The 19,119-nt window shown below is 38.3% G+C and overlaps 1 protein-coding gene across 2 annotated transcripts in view; it reads left to right on the top strand.

Moving 5' to 3' along the window:
- Window positions 1-7,022: 7,022 nt before the first annotated feature.
- abca1a (ATP-binding cassette, sub-family A (ABC1), member 1A) overlaps window positions 7,023-19,119 on the top strand; it is a 40,702-nt gene continuing 28,605 nt past the window's right edge. For both annotated transcript variants that reach the window (XM_079850829.1, XM_079850828.1), the window contains exons 1-7: window positions 7,023-7,196; window positions 10,234-10,338; window positions 10,914-11,007; window positions 12,321-12,462; window positions 12,586-12,704; window positions 16,286-16,407; window positions 18,534-18,725. In XM_079850829.1, coding sequence (XP_079706955.1) covers window positions 10,273-10,338; window positions 10,914-11,007; window positions 12,321-12,462; window positions 12,586-12,704; window positions 16,286-16,407; window positions 18,534-18,725 — 735 coding nt within the window. In that variant the 5' untranslated portion in view covers window positions 7,023-7,196; window positions 10,234-10,272. The remainder of the gene's footprint in view (window positions 7,197-10,233; window positions 10,339-10,913; window positions 11,008-12,320; window positions 12,463-12,585; window positions 12,705-16,285; window positions 16,408-18,533; window positions 18,726-19,119) is intronic.

Raw genomic sequence — 19,119 nt, 5'->3', positions numbered from 1 at the left:
CAGCAGGAACCAATGAGGTTCATTCTTGTGTTACGCAGCACTTTTGAGCTTCAGCAGGAACCAATGAGGTTAATTTTCGTGTTACGCATCACGTTTGAGCTTCAGCAAGAACCAATGAGGTTCATTCTTGTGTTACGCATCAAGTTTGAGCTTCAGCAAGAACCAATGAGGTTCATTCTCGTGTTACACATCAAGTTTGAGCTTCAGCAAGAACCAATGAGGTTCATTTTCGTGTTACGCATCACGTTTGAGCTTCAGCAAGAACCAATGAGGTTCATTCTTGTGTTACGCAGCACTTTTGAGCTTCAGCAGGAACCAATGAGGTTCATTCTCGTGTTACGCATCACGTTTGAGCTTCAGCAAGAACCAATGAGGTTCATTCTTGTGTTACGCAGCACTTTTGAGCTTCAGCAGGAACCAATGAGGTTCATTCTCGTGTTACGCATCAAGTTTGAGCTTCAGCAAGAACCAATGAGGTTCATTCTCGTGTTACGCATCAAGTTTGAGCTTCAGCAAGAACCAATGAGGTTCATTTTCGTGTTACACATCAAGTTTGAGCTTCAGCAAGAACCAATGAGGTTCATTCTTGTGTTACGCAGCACTTTTGAGCTTCAGCAGGAACCAATTAGGTTCATTCTCGTGTTACGCATCACGTTTGAGCTTCAGCAAGAACCAATGAGGTTCATTCTCGTGTTACGCATCACGTTTGAGCTTCAGCAGGAACCAATGAGGTTCATTCTCGTGTTACGCATCACGTTTGAGCTTCAGCAGGAACCAATGAGGTTCATTTTCGTGTTACGCATCACGTTTGAGCTTCAGCAAGAACCAATGAGGTTCATTCTCGTGTTACGCATCAAGTTTGAGCTTCAGCAAGAACCAATGAGGTTCATTCTCGTGTTACACATCAAGTTTGAGCTTCAGCAAGAACCAATGAGGTTCATTTTCGTGGTTCTTCAGCAAGAACCAATGAGGTTCAGCAAGAACCAATGAGGTTCATTCTCGTGTTACACATCAAGTTTGAGCTTCAGCAAGAACCAATGAGGTTCATTCTTGTGTTACGCATCAAGTTTGAGCTTCAGCAAGAACCAATGAGGTTCATTCTCGTGTTACACATCAAGTTTGAGCTTCAGCAAGAACCAATGAGGTTCATTCTCGTGTTACGCATCAAGTTTGAGCTTCAGCAAGAACCAATGAGGTTCATTCTTGTGTTACGCAGCACGTTTGAGCTTCAGCAGGAACCAATGAGGTTCATTCTCGTGTTACGCATCACGTTTGAGCTTCAGCAAGAACCAATGAGGTTCATTCTCGTGTTACGCATCAAGTTTGAGCTTCAGCAAGAACCAATGAGGTTCATTCTCGTGTTACGCATCACGTTTGAGCTTCAGCAAGAACCAATGAGGTTCATTCTCGTGTTACACATCAAGTTTGAGCTTCAGCAAGAACCAATGAGGTTCATTCTCATGTTACGCATCAAGTTTGAGCTTCAGCAAGAACCAATGAGGTTCATTCTCGTGTTACACATCAAGTTTGAGCTTCAGCAAGAACCAATGAGGTTCATTCTCGTGTTACGCATCAAGTTTGAGCTTCAGCAAGAACCAATGAGGTTCATTCTTGTGTTACGCAGCACGTTTGAGCTTCAGCAGGAACCAATGAGGTTCATTCTCGTGTTACGCATCACGTTTGAGCTTCAGCAAGAACCAATGAGGTTCATTCTCGTGTTACGCATCAAGTTTGAGCTTCAGCAAGAACCAATGAGGTTCATTCTCGTGTTACACATCAAGTTTGAGCTTCAGCAAGAACCAATGAGGTTCATTCTCGTGTTACGCATCAAGTTTGAGCTTCAGCAAGAACCAATGAGGTTCATTCTTGTGTTACGCAGCACTTTTGAGCTTCAGTAGGAACCAATGAGGTTCATTCTCGTGTTACGCATCACGTTTGAGCTTCAGCAAGAACCAATGAGGTTCATTCTCGTGTTACGCATCACGTTTGAGCTTCAGCAGGAACCAATGAGGTTCATTCTCGTGTTACGCATCACGTTTGAGCTTCAGCAGGAACCAATGAGGTTCATTTTCGTGTTACGCATCACGTTTGAGCTTCAGCAAGAACCAATGAGGTTCATTCTCGTGTTACGCATCAAGTTTGAGCTTCAGCAAGAACCAATGAGGTTCATTCTCATGTTACACATCAAGTTTGAGCTTCAGCAAGAACCAATGAGGTTCATTCTCGTGTTACACATCAAGTTTGAGCTTCAGCAAGAACCAATGAGGTTCATCCTCGTGTTACGCATCACGTTTGAGCTTCAGCAGGAACCAATGAGGTTCATTCTCGTGTTACACATGACGTTTGAGCTTCAGCAAGAACCAATGAGGTTCATTCTCGTGTTACGCATCACGTTTGAGCTTCAGCAGGAACCAATGAGGTTCATTCTCGTGTTACGCATCACGTTTGAGCTTCAGCAGGAACCAATGAGGTTCATTCTCGTGTTACACATCAAGTTTGAGCTTCAGCAAGAACCAATGAGGTTCATTCTCATGTTACACATCACGTTTGAGCTTCAGCAAGAACCAATGAGGTTCATTTTCGTGTTACGCATCAAGTTTGAGCTTCAGCAAGAACCAATGAGGTTCATTCTTGTGTTACGCATCACGTTTGAGCTTCAGCAGGAACCAATGTGGTTCATTCTAGTGTTACGCAGCACGTTTGAGCTTCAGCAGGAACCAATGAGGTTCATTCTCGTGTTACGCAGCACGTTTGAGCTTCAGCAAGAACCAATGAGGTTCATTCTTGTGTTACGCATCACGTTTGAGCTTCAGCAGGAACCAATGAGGTTCATTCTCGTGTTACGCAGCACGTTTGAGCTTCAGCAAGAACCAATGAGGTTCATTATCGTGTTACGCATCACGTTTGAGCTTCAGCAAGAACCAATGAGGTTCATTCTCGTGTTACGCAGCATGTTTGAGCTTCAGCAAGAACCAATGAGGTTCATTCTCGTGTTACGCATCAAGTTTGAGCTTCAGCAAGAACCAATGAGGTTCATTCTCGTGTTACGCATCACGTTTGAGCTTCAGCAAGAACCAATGAGGTTCATTCTCATGTTACGCATCAAGTTTGAGCTTCAGCAAGAACCAATGAGGTTCATTCTCGTGTTACGCATCAAGTTTGAGCTTCAGCAAGAACCAATGAGGTTCATCTTGTGTTACGCATCACGTTTGAGCTTCAGCAAGAACCAATGAGGTTCATTCTCGTGTTACGCATCACGTTTGAGCTTCAGCAGGAACCAATGAGGTTCATTCTCGTGTTACACATCAAATTTGAGCTTCAGCAAGAACCAATGAGGTTCATTTTCGTGTTACGCATCACGTTTGAGCTTCAGCAAGAACCAATGAGGTTCATTCTCGTGTTACACATCAAGTTTGAGCTTCAGCAAGAACCAATGAGGTCCATTCTCGTGTTACGCATCAAGTTTGAGCTTCAGCAAGAACCAATGAGGTTCATTCTCGTGTTACGCATCACGTTTGAGCTTCAGCAAGAACCAATGAGGTTCATTCTCGTGTTACGCATCACGTTTGAGCTTCAGCAGGAACCAATGAGGTTCATTCTCGTGTTACACATCAATTTTGAGCTTCAGCAAGAACCAATGAGGTTCATTCTCGTGTTACGCATCACGTTTGAGCTTCAGCAGGAACCAATGAGGTTCATTTTCGTGTTACGCATCAAGTTTGAGCTTCAGCAAGAACCAATGAGGTTCATCCTTGTATTAAGCATCACGTTTGAGCTTCAGCAGGAACCAATGAGGTTCATCCTTGTATTAAGCATCACGTTTGAGCTTCAGCAGGAACCAATGAGGTCCATCCTCGTGTTACGCATCACGTTTGAGCTTCAGCAGGAACCAATGAGGTCCATCCTCGTGTTACGCATCACGTTTGAGCTTCAGCAGGAACCAATGAGGTTCATCCTCGTGTTACGCATCACGTTTGAGCTTCAGCAGGAACCAATGAGGTTCATCCTCGTGTTACGCATCATGTTTGAGCTTCAGCAGGAACCAATGAGGTTCATTCTCATGTTACGCATCAAGTTTGAGCTTCAGCAAGAACCAATGAGGTTCATCCTTGTGTTAAGCAGCGCATTTGAGCTTCAGCAAGAACCAATGAGGTTCATTCTCGTGTTACGCATCACGTTTGAGCTTCAGCAGGAACCAATGAGGTTCATCCTCGTGTTACGCATCACGTTTGAGCTTCAGCAGGAACCAATGAGGTTCATTCTCATGTTACGCATCACGTTTGAGCTTCAGCAGGAACCAATGAGGTTCATCCTCGTGTTACGCATCACGTTTGAACTTCAACAAGAACCAATGAGGTTCATTCTCATGTTACGCATCACGTTTGAGCTTCAGCAAGAACCAATAAGGTTCATTCTCGCGTTACGCATCACGTTTGAGCTTCAGCAGGAACCAATGAGGTTCATTCTCGTGTTACGCATCACGTTTGAGCTTCAGCAAGAACCAATGAGGTTCATTCTCATGTTACGCATCACGTTTGAGCTTCAGCAAGAACCAATGAGGTTCATTCTCATGTTACGCATCACGTTTGAGCTTCAGCAAGAACCAATGAGGTTCATTCTCATGTTACGCATCACGTTTGAGCTTCAGCAAGAACCAATGAGGTTCATTCTCGTGTTACGCAGCACGTTTGAGCTTCAGCAAGAACCAATGAGGTTTGTTCCCATGCCTCAAGCAGGTTCAGTTGAGCTTCTGTTTATGTTCGTTGATCAATGTTTAAATGTGAGTAAAAGTCTAAATTAAATCTGTTCATTATATAAAGTGAAAAAATTTGGACTAATTAATTCAAATGGATTAATTTTACGATATCTACGCAAAGTGTTAGTTGTCCAGCTGTCAATGGAGGGACAGAAATCTCATTAAAAAGATAACTGAAAAAAAAAAAATATATATATATTTTTTTTTTTTTTTTTTCATCAAAAATAAATTTTATCAAAAAGATCTTCATTTGTGTTCCGAAGATGAACGAAAGTCTTATAGTTTTGGAATGACATGAGGGTGAGTTTTTGGGGAACGATTCCTTTAAGTCTCACCGAAGTCACATGTTTATTGAGTTTACCACAGTCTGAATATGTAACTTCCTCTGTCAGCTTAAACTTGGTTGTGGTTTCTTTTGCAAAGAGTTGTCACATACCATGTTTCAGATGCTTTGTTTATCTCTGCTCGCTCTCTCGCTGTCGACCTCTGTGTCAACAGCGCTGTGTCATCCCTGAGGCTCAACTCCACAATACTGGCAGAGGATACTGGGGCAGGAGGGCAGCGTTATTCACTTGGCAGCCTCACGGCCTTCATAAACACAAAGAGATGATCGGCCTGAAAAACAGGATGAAAGTGCTGATCACATGACCAAAAACACAAAAGCCACAATGCTACATTCCCTCAGTTCAAATCAGAATCATTGTGTTGTTTTTGACTGTGTTAGAAACAGACAGGTCAGATTCTGCTTTTCTGAATAATGTTCGATTCACAATCTCACTGAATATCATTGCTTTTCTAGTGTAAACTGGTACTTACTTTTGGGTAGTTGACACGTCCTGCTGCGTGACATGCTGTACTCCATTTTACACTATTTTAAAGTGCATTTTGCAATTATTTATATTTATAATGCATGCAGCTTTTATGAAGTCATATTAAAAGACTACATTGAATAATTATCACATTGCATTTAAAAAAAGAAGAGGGGTTAAAAATTGTGAAAAGGTAATAAGACCTCGGTTACACACTTCCATGTATGTATTTATATAAATTGTAAAACCCCCAGACACGATGCGTTCATTAACTACACAAATGCATTGTCATAAATGGGTAACTTTTCACAGTTATCCGGACCAGTGATGCAGAAAGTCCAGGGAACAAGTCAACAGAATGCTCTTCCTGTATCTTCTGTAAATTTAAGAATATGCAAACCGGACACAACTTGATTCTATATTAAAAAAAACAGAAGCTGTTGTAAACCGCTGTTGTGCATACATCTCCCACCTATACTATGCATTTTATTTTGCATGATAGATGGATTTCTAGGACAATTCATCAATATGAAATTGCTAGTTCTATATATCCGTCTTGCTCAGTATCTTCATTCAAGGCCATGCAGCCCTGAGTTGTGTCTACGTGTTTTACAGCCTGCCTTCATTTCTCTGAGGTCCTGATGACCTGGAGAGTAGATATTTTTACTCTCCAATTCTTTCATTCCTATTAGAGATTGATGTGTGCAGGAAAAAAAAAAACTTTTTATATTTAATATTTTAGATTTGGTTTGTTGCTGCTGGGGGGAAAAAAACGTACACCAGTCAAATCAAGTTCGCAATCAATTGAACATGCTGAACACAAACTTGCCCAGAATGTGAGACCAACTTAAACCAGCAAACCATCTAAAGTTTGTTTCTTTCAGAAGGGATGTCTGTCTGTGATTACGAAATGTACCATGTGCTGAAAATAGGGTTGACAATAACTTTGACGCTGACATAGGCCTAGTTTCGCAGACAGGGCTTAGATTAAGCCAGGATTAGGCCTTAGTTTAATTAGGACATTTAAATAGCTTTTATAAACATAGGCTACCTTAAAAAAAACATTACATTGCATCTGCATAAGTCAGTACATGTTGCTTTCAGTTAAAACACCTCCAACATGCATTTTAGTCTGAGACTATCTTAAGCCTTGACTGTGAAACCGGGGTTAAATGTCTTAATAAAATAATTGAGTTTGGCCTTTAATTATGAATCAGTTAAGCCAGTACTAACACTGTGCAATCCCTATTTCAGACAGATAATAGAATTAATATTAAATTAATAATATTTTTTGTATAGACTTATACAGCGCGTAACGTAAGATGCATAAAATAAAGTAAAAAACCGTATTTTGCGCAAATCCACGTTGCCCTTTTAAGAGCTGTTTTGGGTCCGCACGTGCGTTCCATATATGGAGGCTCGAGCTTTCATGACCGACAGTAACCTCGCGCATCGCTCTCGCTATAAAAGGATGGAGGAGAGGAAAAAAGTCCGTCCATAGAGAACAAAACACCACCAGTACAATATCGCTGTGAGTGCGTTAAAACAGCTGTTTCTCTTCTCGCCTTAAAGGATTTACAGTTTAGGGCTATATGAAATAAGGAATAATCATTTCGGAGCAAGAAAAAACGGTGAGTAAAATGTTGAGTTTCATTATTTTTTGAGCAGTGATCTCGTGTCAAATTATATTTTTTCACTAATTCATAGATGCACATTTTTGCTTAAACTTAGCTAGGCTACTAATTCAGTCTGTTGTTGCTTCCCCACAAATGACGTGCTTTTTATCGTAAACATTTGGCGAGTTGTGATGCATTGAATGCTTCGTGGCAGTTATGCTGAAAACTGATTACAATTGTCATGTTTTATCGTTTACTTATCGTGACACGTAAACATATGCATATCTTAAACTGCTACTTCTTTAATCAGAAACGCTGTTGTTGTTTTTCTTCAGCGCTTGCACGGTCGTGTCTTTTGTCATAAACACTTGATGAGTTGTGATGAATCAAAAGCTTCGTGGCAGCTATTAATGTTGAAAAGTTCTGTATGATTGACTATAATTTTCACTCGTAAGCTATTGAAATTATGACAACTTGAAAAGACAGTTGAACAAAGAAGACTGTAAGTGCTCAGTCGCTTCAGCATCTGTTTGTATAACCGAGTCTGCGCGAAATGACCGAGAGTAACCTCTCCTCTGCGGAACAATGAAAAGAGCTCTTCAACTCTTCTGCATCTTTAAAACATCATGATTATAAACGTATTTGGTGGTAAAAACAGCAGTAAAAGGTATATAGTTTGGTGTATTTTCGTATTTTGCTCCACATAAGTAATTATCGTATAGTAAACAAATGTATGTTGCTCTTACATCATCTTTCTTGGACATATTTTAAATCTGTCGTGATGGACAGGATTGATTTATCTTGCTTTAAGTGCAAACTGAGCCTAAAACAAATGATATTTGGTGTGTATGTGCAATAGTTGGTAGGCTTAGCAGCTACGAGGCGAGAGAAGCGATTGATGAAGAAAATGATAAACAAGGAGAAAAATCAGAAAATGAACGCGTCCACTAGGGACGCTCTTTATGATGTTATGTATGAAAAACACAACACAAGCATAAGAATCACACATTAGGCTACCTCAGACAAATCCGTATCTGCACAAACAGTACAAAAATGAAAGATTTAACACATAGGCTACCAATGAATGATACAGATCTTTAGACAGAGACGACGGCAAATATAGGTAATGATTCAAGGAGAAAATGAATAGAAATGTTGAAGAAATGTATACTCAAGTTGCTTTCATCCTTTTTTTTTTTTAAGTGCATGTTTTATGGGTTTCTTACCAAATGCAACAAAATGGCTTCTTGTATGCTGGTTATGCCAGTGCCACACTGTCTTGGATTGTTTTAAAAATTAATCAAATGTATAGGCTACATATCAAAAATACTTTTAAATCAGAAATTTACAATATTATTAGTAGTAGCAGTAGTATTTTAGTATTTCTGAATAACTTTTTCTGAAAAAGAAAATAAGACACGTCATGCCATTCACTCTAAGTTAGCCTAGACTCATACATTTTCTCAGAAATTATAACCTTTTAATTTATATTGAAAATGCATTACTGGATAATTTAATCAAAACACCAGCAGGACATCGTGATTTATGATTTAGTTCATTATGAAACGTACCAACCCACACACTGGCACTGTTCTGTTTCCTCTCACTGCTTGAAGTTTTCTGATAACAAATGAAAGTGAAAAGAACAGATAAGATGAATGATTTGAAGATAAGCTACTGTATGTCAATGCCAAAAAATTGTGTTTGAATTATTATTTTACCTTGCTAACTTAAAGTAGGCATGAAATGGAAGTTGTGATAGTCTTTTCTTCTCTATCTGAGTGAAATGGCTTCTCAAACAAGATAAAATGTAGGGCAGAACTAGGGTGCTTTGTCCCACATCCCGCAAAACGTAAGCAATGTCGCGCATTTCAAAATAAAATAGTGCTAAACAATGCGATTGGCGTTTAAAAATCCATTTGCACAGCCATCATGTTGACTGGGGAAATAACCAACCAATGCATTCGTAGAAAAGGATTTTTTCCCACTGATGACGACTGTGTGGACGGTACAAATTAACCCGTGTAGAAATCATCTTCTTCTAGACACGTACTAGATAACATCCTTATTAAACCTGCCAGATCCAACAACAACACAAAAATACAAGTTCGAGATGCACTGAATCCGGTAACATTTATTGTTTCCAATTTGCATAGTCTAATAAAGGAAAGTAAACTAGGCCTAGTTACTACTTAAGGACATTTATTTTAATATAAAATGTAATTTTTTTACCTTCTAGCCTGTTATTCAGTTCATTATATTTAGTAGACAAAATAGGTCCCATAAATTACATTGTATCACTCAAAGCAAATTGAATGCCCGTCAAAGAGTCTGTCACAATTAACCAAGCTTATTGGCGATTTAAAACGTTATCGTCCAACGTGATGGCAAACAGACTTTCCAACTAATTTATATCACCATTTACATAGTACAATAGTAATAAATTGATCTCTCTACACCATGTCCTGCATTGTCCCGCAAAATTACATCTACTGTCCTGCAACAGAGCAAGGTCACCCTCGATTTTGTCCATTGGGAATTGATTGGATGGTTGTGGTTTGCTATTGGTTGATCTCATGTGAGTGACAAGTTGCTCCGCCCTCACGCCAGTAAACACATCATCAGAGATGTTGCTACATGACGGAGGGGAAGTTATTTTGTTTAAAGATTATGAGTCACAGTTAAAAACAATAGTGTCCACAAATAGATCATTTATAATGAACACTGTGATAATTCCATAAAAAACAAAAGAACAAACAAGAACTGTCAATTTTGATTTCATGGTGACTTTGATCGCTGATTATAAATGAATGCATTTTGTCAGTAAATTCTCACAATCTGTTGAATGTTTACTCGTCCTAATGTCTATGTTTACTTTTTAATGCAACTCTTAGTCGATGGTGATGATATCACAGCACCCATATTATAAAGTCCACCTTAGATAAAGCTGTCATGAGATACTTGAGCTGTATTTGAGCGTTCCACAGATAGATGACCACAGTTGAACGAATTGAGCTTTGCATCATTATCTTTACACTTCTTTTCTTGACAGTTGCCAGAGGCGGCGCGGACAGTGTGGAGCCGTGGCAAGATGGCATTCTCCACTCAGTTGGGCTTACTGTTGTGGAAGAACTTCACTTTCCGACGGAGACAGACTGTAAGTTCATACCAAATGCGTTGAGATTTTAACGCACTAATCAATCAGTTATCAAAAGTACCAATGAATGCAACAATCAAAATGCATTTCATATGCAGCAACACGAATGCCTTTTGTAGCATATGGAGTCCCTAGGCTCACATTTTTCTGTATGGTGACATCTGTGAGGTTCTGGAGGTCACCAACCCCCGTATTGAAAGGATTAAATAAACGCATAAATAAAAAGACATTTTGTGTATAAACACTTTATTGTGTTGCATTTTTAAAGTTTCTGTTGAAGAAACTGTGAAGTAGTTGTTATTTATGTACTTACTTATCAACTTTTCCTTAAAGAAGTCCAGAAAGAGAATGTACCTCAAAAACTGATTAAATGATCATGATGTTGGTACGGACACGACAGCACATACATGCACTTGGCACTGAATGTACGAACAGGAGGTTCAGATGCCTTGTCAGCAGGAAGCCCAACAACACTCATGATAAACAGGATTTTCCTGACTTTGCTATAATAGTTTATTCATGTAAAGTTTGAACAAATGAGTAAATATCACACCTTTGTGTCCTTTCTTTTCCAGATTCAGCTTCTGATTGAGATAATATGGCCGCTCTTCATCTTTTTCATCTTGATATCTGTCAGAATGTATTATCCTCCCTACGAGCAACATGAATGTAAGTGGCCTAAGATGGGCCAACAAACACACAAACAAACATTTAATTTGCTTCGAAAATGTTTTTACAATCACAGAATGAATCGAATGAGATTTGAGCTTAGGTTAGAAAGTGTTTTTCTATATGAACTATATGAATCTAGTTTAAATAAACTAAATTGCAAAGAAGATAAAAACACCTGTGAATCTTATTTCACTTTTATTATATTGTTCTAAAGCCTCTTTGTAATAACTACTTTAAAATGCAGAAGGTTTGTACTGTCAATTTAAAATTATCCTAAATATATTTTATTTAATGTCCCGTGTCACTGTGTCTTACTTCATTCGTGTGTCAATATTTGCTCCTCTTTGGAAATCACACTGTTCCCATGGGAGGTCAAGGACAGCAAAACAGCTCCAAGAGCACATGATCACAAGATCTCCAAAACACAGTTTTCTTGCAGTGTCAGTCCCTGTACTTTGAGCTAAAATAACTAAATGTTAGCCTTTTTTGAGTTAATTAGTTTGGTAGAAAACGGACCTTTCAAACAAAAGGGAAATCATTTCTGCAGGGATGTTTCCTGGAATTATGTTATGAAGTGCAAAGTGTAATCTTGTCCATGTGCATAGATAGTGTAAAATACATAACCTTTTCATCCAATGAACTCTTTATAGAACTAACATAACACTACTTTTGAAAGGAATCAGTTAAAAGCCATCTTGATGATATCCAAAAAAAAAAAAATCCTTTAAAGTTAACATGACATATCTAGTTCATTTATGAAACTCTAGATGGCACAGGCTGATCGGTCCTTTACATGCGGTCTGCAAGCAATCACATCATTACCGTATGGCACAAGCTGATTGGCCGCTGCTGATCCTGCAGCCAATGAGATTGCTTGCTCAATTATTTAAATAGTCTGGTTCAGTGTTTGCTGTAAGCCATACAGTGTGCAATCAGAGTTACTCTGAAACCCTCCACCTCCCCAGCTCCACATGCCTAGATCTGCTGTGGGATATATATTTGTATCTGTCTATTTATGCATTAGCAAGTCCATACTTGCAATAATCAACAGCAGCAGCGTAGCAGATCTAGTTCGCCAAGACCAAATACATCAACATATCATCAATAACATGCTAAAACTATTCCAAGAGTTGTCATGATTGAAATATTATCGCACATTTGTGATCTCATTATGCATGATTTGTCTGTGCATGTTACTCCAAATGAAATAAACTACATTTTATTCCATTAAACACTTCAGATTGCAGAAATATGGTTGCAAAGGGCATTTCATTTGTTGTAAATCTGATTGCTTTGTCATATTATTCCAGGCCACTTTCCCAATAAGGCCATGCCCTCTGCGGGGACTTTACCATGGGTGCAGGGCATCATCTGCAATGCCAACAACCCTTGTTTTCGCTACCCTACCCCTGGAGAGACGCCCGGAGTGGTGGGAAACTTCAATGACTCCATGTAAGTGAATCAAAGATTTGGGCCTGCATTGGATTTTACAGTACTTTTTATGTACTATTAAAAAAAAACCACACACACAGTTTAAGTTTTTAATCATCTGAGTGTCACTGTCATCATTTACAGCATCTCCCGACTGTTCATCGATGCCAAGAAAATTCTCCTCTACAGCCAACAAGACAAGAGCTTTGAAGGTTTCAAAGGACTCGTCCGGGCCTTGAGAAAACTGCAGAGGAACACTGAAGGTCTGGCACCTTTGTGCTTCTTTCACAACATTTGGTTTTGTAGTAATTTAAATGTTGTACTTTAAAATATGTACACTATCATTCAAAAGTGTGGGGTCGGTGCTCATCAAGGCTGCATTTATTTGATCAGAAATGCAGTAAAAAAAAAACACACAAAAAAACAGTAATATTGTAAAATGTAATTTATTCCTGTGATCAAAGCTGAATTTTCAGCATCATTACTCCAGTCTTCAGTGTCACATTATCCTTCAGAAATCATTCCAATATGATGATTTGAAACGTATTATTATAAATGTTTTAAGCAGTTGAGCTGTTTCATATTTTTTTGTAAACCTGATACATTTGAAAGTCTTTACTGTCACTTTGGATCAATTTAATATGTCCTTGCTGAACAAAGCATTCGTTTCTTTAAAAAAATTATACTGACCCCAAACTTTCGAACACTAGCGTATGTTACCAAAAACAGCATTGTTATTGGTTCAGTTTGTTGTTAGTACTAAGTATTGTAGTGAAAGAATGGAATCATTATCAGAATCGATAAATGGAATCAGATTCAGAATCTTTAGGGTTTCCTTCACTACTGTTGAGTTAATGTTTTGTAAGTCTGTTGCGAAAGATCTGTGTCAGTTCCTCTCTTGGTATCAAGATTCACAGTTTCTAAAGTCACTCAGCCACTTTTTACCATTATTTACTCTTATATATGCCTCATTATTGGTTGATAACTAACTGGGCCAGTGTGCGGTGAAGTTGAACATCGGTGTACCCAATGAAATGGAAACACCAGAGGGATTCATGTGTCTGTTTCCTGTCACACATCCGGCTTAGGTGCGGCTCCTCAATTTAGGTTCAGGGTTGAATCTTTACATAGCTCTTCAAATAAGAAACATGTTCTGTTGTAGATATGTTTGATTATTGAAGTGTTAAAACGGGGTCACAATCTGCTTGTTTTTTCTCTTGAGCCCCTTTCACACAGAGATTCCGGAAAATACACGGATAAAGTGACCCGGGATTTGACCCGGGTTCTTTTGATTTTGGCTCATTCACACTGCCAGTAATTTTCTGGAATCAGAGAGAGCGTTCACACACAACCCGTAAAAATCCCGTTTTTTAAAGAAAGACTGTAGATAGAGAAATGGCTGAGAGACATTACAAAAGAGAAAACCTCAGAGGAATATCATGGGAAAAAGGAGGGTTATGATCAGGCAAGACAACAATGATTGATTCTCATAAATTGCTTACTGCACCTTTAAGTCCTATGTGGTTGCAAAAGTGTTTTGCTATGTGGTTGCTATGCGGTTGCAAGGGTGTTTAGGTGGTTGATTTGTTGCCCTGTACAAGTTTTATGTTCTGTTCTGATCCTTTGGGATTTTTTCCCTATTTTTCGAGGTGTTTCGATGGACACTTGCAGAAGTGATACTTAGACTGATAACTCACTGTAACGGTTGATGAGAGAGGCTTGTGGGAGTTGATACTCACAGTTGACAGCATTTAATTAATGTTCCCGGAGGGGCTGCTGTTTGCATCTGGGGCTTGAGGAACAGGATGCTTGCTTTGCCCACCGTGGATTAGCAAGCCTCAAGAGTCAATGGTTTAAGATGATCATTTTATGCCACAGAGACACTCATGTTTCATAAGTGTGCTCTTTTTGAGGTTCTAGGACATTTCGCTGGGGAAGAGTGAGGTATGGTAACTCATCCCATCTGGTTAAAACTGCTCTTGAGGTTTTGTAAAGGAGGGTTAAACTGTTTGAGGAGATGCTATAGCAAAGAAAAGATCGCAAATTAGATCTCTTTGATATGGCAGTTGTTTCTTCTAGATGAGTAATACATTAAATGGAGACTTTTCATAAGATCTCCTAATTCTCAGATTGAAGAAAAATGTTGTAGTGAATGTGTAAAAAAAAAAAGAAGAAGGATTTTTCAATCCTTTAAAATGGATTGTTCACTCTTTGTATGTTTGGTTGGATTAAAACGAACTCTGGTGCGATTGCTCTGTTAGTGCGGTTCATTTGAACAAGTGTGAACACTGCCATCTGAACCCTGGTGCTCGTTTACAAGTGGAGCGAGACGCTGAAAAAATGTTAAACGCATTAAATATGAATGCAACACGGACCAAAGACAGGATATGATGTCACCAGATGCATAAAGCATACCTGCTTTTTCTCTTCATTGTCGAGATGTTGCTGTGTGTGTGTGTGTGTGAGATGGAGGGATTCCTGATGCTGTTTTGACTCCTTTACACATTTATAAGCTATTCAAGAGTTCTCAGCTGTTCAAAATACCATCATATGAAGCTATGCACATGCAGTGAGCGCATTTATCCCAGAACACAGCATTGTTTTAGATGTTCGGTAAGTTCTGTCGCGGAATATACGTCATAAAAGTCGATCAATCAGGTTGTGAACGTATCCCTATGCCTTTAGGTTCAGTATCTTTAGATTCGGTGTTAAAATGCCAATGTGAACGCTAAGCTGACCAGGGCTAAATGTTTTTTTTTTTTTAGTCCAAACGAACCAAGCGAACCGAAGTGTGAACACCCTAAAACAAAGATTATTGGAGTATGTGTTACAAGAAAATAGTTTCAGCCTTTCTTCCTTAATATGTCATGTTTAATTCAGTGGTCGTTTCTTTGTAATTATATCTGAAATTTACTAGCAATTTCTTAGTGAAAATTCTTTCAAAGTAAATAAATGTTTTATTCAGCAAATGAGTTTCAAAACTGCTTCTCAGCTTTTGCTATATTTGTTTTATAGCTCTTACTCTATGTCAGTAATTATCACTTTTGTGGCTGCTTTTACTTGTCCTTGTGAAGTAGAAACAAAGTTTGATGCTGATATGAAACAGATAAAATGTTTAATGCTCTTCACATTAAAAAGCATTTTTGCATAAATTCTGCACCCCCTGAAAAGTTTACAGTTCATTTCCCAAGAACCTTCCAGAATAGTAAAGCAACAATAAGAAAACGTGAAACGTGCTCATGGTGATTTCAAAGATCTGACTAGGGAAAGAATGACATGTTGTAACCCCAGAGGAGAGAGACTGACTCAAACCAGTTCATACTGAAGATGAACATTCGGGAATGTTCTGACACGCAGCACAATGAGCTCTGTGGAGAACACTGCTCTAGTCACTTTCTGCCTTTTGTTTTCCCTCCGTCCTTTACTGTGGACATCTTGCATAATGAACTCGGAGTTGAGAGCTAAATGGACGATTCTCTCGTGACTGTAACGCAATGGCATTACCTCACTCGATTTATCATTGAGTTAGGAAGTGCAGTAGAGTCATACTTAACACAATGTTCTGAATGACACCCTTTGTTAGAAATGATAATATTCATGGTGCAATTGTGAATTACTGGTTAATTAAAAACAGCAATTAACCAGTGTTAGTCATCATGATTGAGATATGACGTTATCAAACTCAAGTATATAAATTATATATAAGCTTAGTATGTTTATATATCATGCTGACTAATATATATTTCAAAGTATTTTGCTTAATTTTGTATTTGATTACATTCATTTTATATGGTATCTACTTTTTCATATTTTTTGACTCAAAGGGTTTTTCTCTTTCTCCTAGGTTTCAAACTGAAGGACTTCCTCCATGATAATGAAACGTTGTCTGAGTTTCTCGAGAAAAATGCTACCCTGCCCAAGCATGCTGTGAGACAGATAGTGGAGGCTAACGTCAACTTGGAGAAGGTAAATCAACTCGGCAACATTCATGAGCCGCTTAAAAATCCTTCAACAACCACCAAATCATTAAAAAAAAAGAGTATCGAATCAACAGACATCAAGTACTTTTTTGTCCTCCTGGTGTTGTCTTTAGTTACCTTCACGCATTTAAACAGCGCTTAACATATTTTACACTCCATCTTGCATAGTCATTACATGGCATGTATCCTGAGACCATTACGTAACACGTATGCTGGCTCGTACAGATATGATGCGATGTGCTTTTCAAAGCCCCCTACATGCGTTCATACGCTCTCCCATGTGGATGACCTTGGTGTATTGGGACAGGACTCGATCGGGCAGCTGTTACTCATAATGGATCTCTTTCGCACAGCTGTACTGAGAGAGCCGTGCACGTGCGTTTGGGTGGGGGGGTGGGGGGGGTGAGAAGGGGTGGAGTCACATGACTGTTGCCCTGCAGAGCTACGGCCAGAGAGCAATTCCTGGAAAACTGAGACAGGACGAGCTATTCTCAGCACCTCTGGCAGATGTGCTGCAAGATAGAGGCCACTTTGACAACACTGTACCTCCGCTTTCTTAAAATATTCCCAGCGTTTCATTCTACACCTATCATACATCAAAAAAGTAGATTCATTGTTTATGGATTCTTTAAAACAATGGCCCCAAAAAGACATTTGGAGCTGCATTTAAACTGTATAAAATTCATTGCATTCAAAACATTCCACTAACATTTAACAACCAAAAAGTGTTGAAATACTTCTGATCTTCATAATGAACATCAAATATGTTTTCTATATAATTTAAAACAAACTAAAAGCTTATTTAGCTTTAGCTTATTTGTGCTATCTTTCTTTAAATAATACTAGTAATTTTTTTTTTTACTTATAATACTTACAATATATATATATATATATTATATGCACCACATAAATAATTTTCATGCATTTTTTAAGTTTGTTTAAGTGAAATAGTTTATGGGACCAGGTTTTGAAAGAAAATAATACTTTTATTCAGCTATGATGTATTAAATTGATTAAAAGTAAAGACATAATGTTAAAAAATATTTCTATTTCAAATAACTGCTGTTCTTTTGAGCTTTCAGAATTAATAAATAAAATAAATTTCCACAAAAATATTAATTTATAATTCTTGAGCATCAAATCATCATATTAGAATGATTTCTGAAGGATCATGTGACACTGAAGACTGGAGTAATGATGCTGAAAATTCAGCTTTGATCACAGGAATAAACTACTTTTTTCAATAGTAGAAAACAGTTATTTCACAATATTACTGTTTTTAATGCATTATGATTTTTGATCAAATAAATACAGCCTTGGTGTGCATAAGAAACATCAGCATAAGAAACTTATTTCAAACACATCAGTACATGCATATAAGAAACTGAGATAGTTGTCTGAGGTCATACCTTAAGAGCTTCCCAAATTAGCTTTTAGTCATCTTCTAAGCACATCCTTATTGAATTATTGTGTGTGTAAAGAGGCTCTGAGAGAGTGAGAGAGATGACGGGAAGTCACGATCTTACAGAAATGAAAAGAACAAGGCTGTCCTTTGCCTCTTTCACAAAAGAAAGAGCTTGTGTGATCAAAGAATGTTGTTTCTTACAATCATTTGAATACTAGATCTCTTCATGATCATAGAGCTGAACTAGACAGGATGGCAAACAATCTTTTTTTAAACAGATTTTTTAACACAGTCTTCCCCATCTGCCATTGGTCAAAGAAACAGGTAGTCCCGCCTCAAACTCACGCCATTGGTTGAACGATAGGGATTTGCCTGGTTACTAGTGTGAGCTTCATCAGTTCATTCTGTAACACCAAAATGGAGACATGAAGCATCTTCAATTCTGCTTAAAAATACACTTTCATTCATGCTATGTATTCATATTCATATGGCATCTTCTTGGTTGCGCACTTCCACTTCAAGACCTCGCAAATACGAGCATTTACATTCATAATATAGCTTTATTTAGCCATTTGACATTTTTGTAAAGCTCTTGTAGAAAATATTATCCTCAAACAACTGTTCAAGGTGAAGGATTGTAATTTAGGATCTGTGTTTTACTGACAGAGACTCTTTATTCAGTTTTAACTGCTACTTGTGATCTACAGGTGCTTATTAAAGGGTTCGGAGTTCATCTTAGAGACCTGTGCAATTCCACATCTCTGGAGGATTTCGTGACCATTGCCGACAAGGACGTGTCTCAGCTGACGCAAAACATCATCTGTCAATCATCTGCTGAATGGCTGAATGACGCAGAGAACAACTTCCTGTCCAACTTGGACTTCCTGAAGCCAATACGGGTAAGTAAATAGAACTGTTAAGTAATAACATATTCATAGGACTAAGTCTTATTTAGTTAATTCATTGACGTTACAAGAACTAGAATATGAGAATAGATGAATGTTCAAATGTTAATGATTGCTGAGTTGATAATCAGTTTTTTATGTCTCATATGTTTCACATAAAAGTTGCTTACTGGACTACAATAAAAGGAATTCGCCAGTTCAATAAACCAATTACATACAAACTAGGGCAAGTGTATATTTTTGTAATATGGACCCAGTGAACTTTGTCAGGATTGTAAGCTCAACAGAATAACATTGTGGTCACATAATGGCCACTTTTACATAATTTGTTTTTGTAAATCAGAATAATTATTTCAGCATATTTGTGCATGAAAAGGGAGTGACAGTG

The sequence above is a fragment of the Squalius cephalus genome (genome assembly GCF_949319135.1).
Source record: "Squalius cephalus genome assembly, chromosome: 2".
In the NCBI taxonomy this organism is placed as follows: Eukaryota; Metazoa; Chordata; class Actinopteri; order Cypriniformes; family Leuciscidae; genus Squalius; species Squalius cephalus.
The sequence above is the reverse complement of the archived record's forward strand: the minus strand, read 5'-3'. Positions and strand labels throughout refer to the sequence as shown.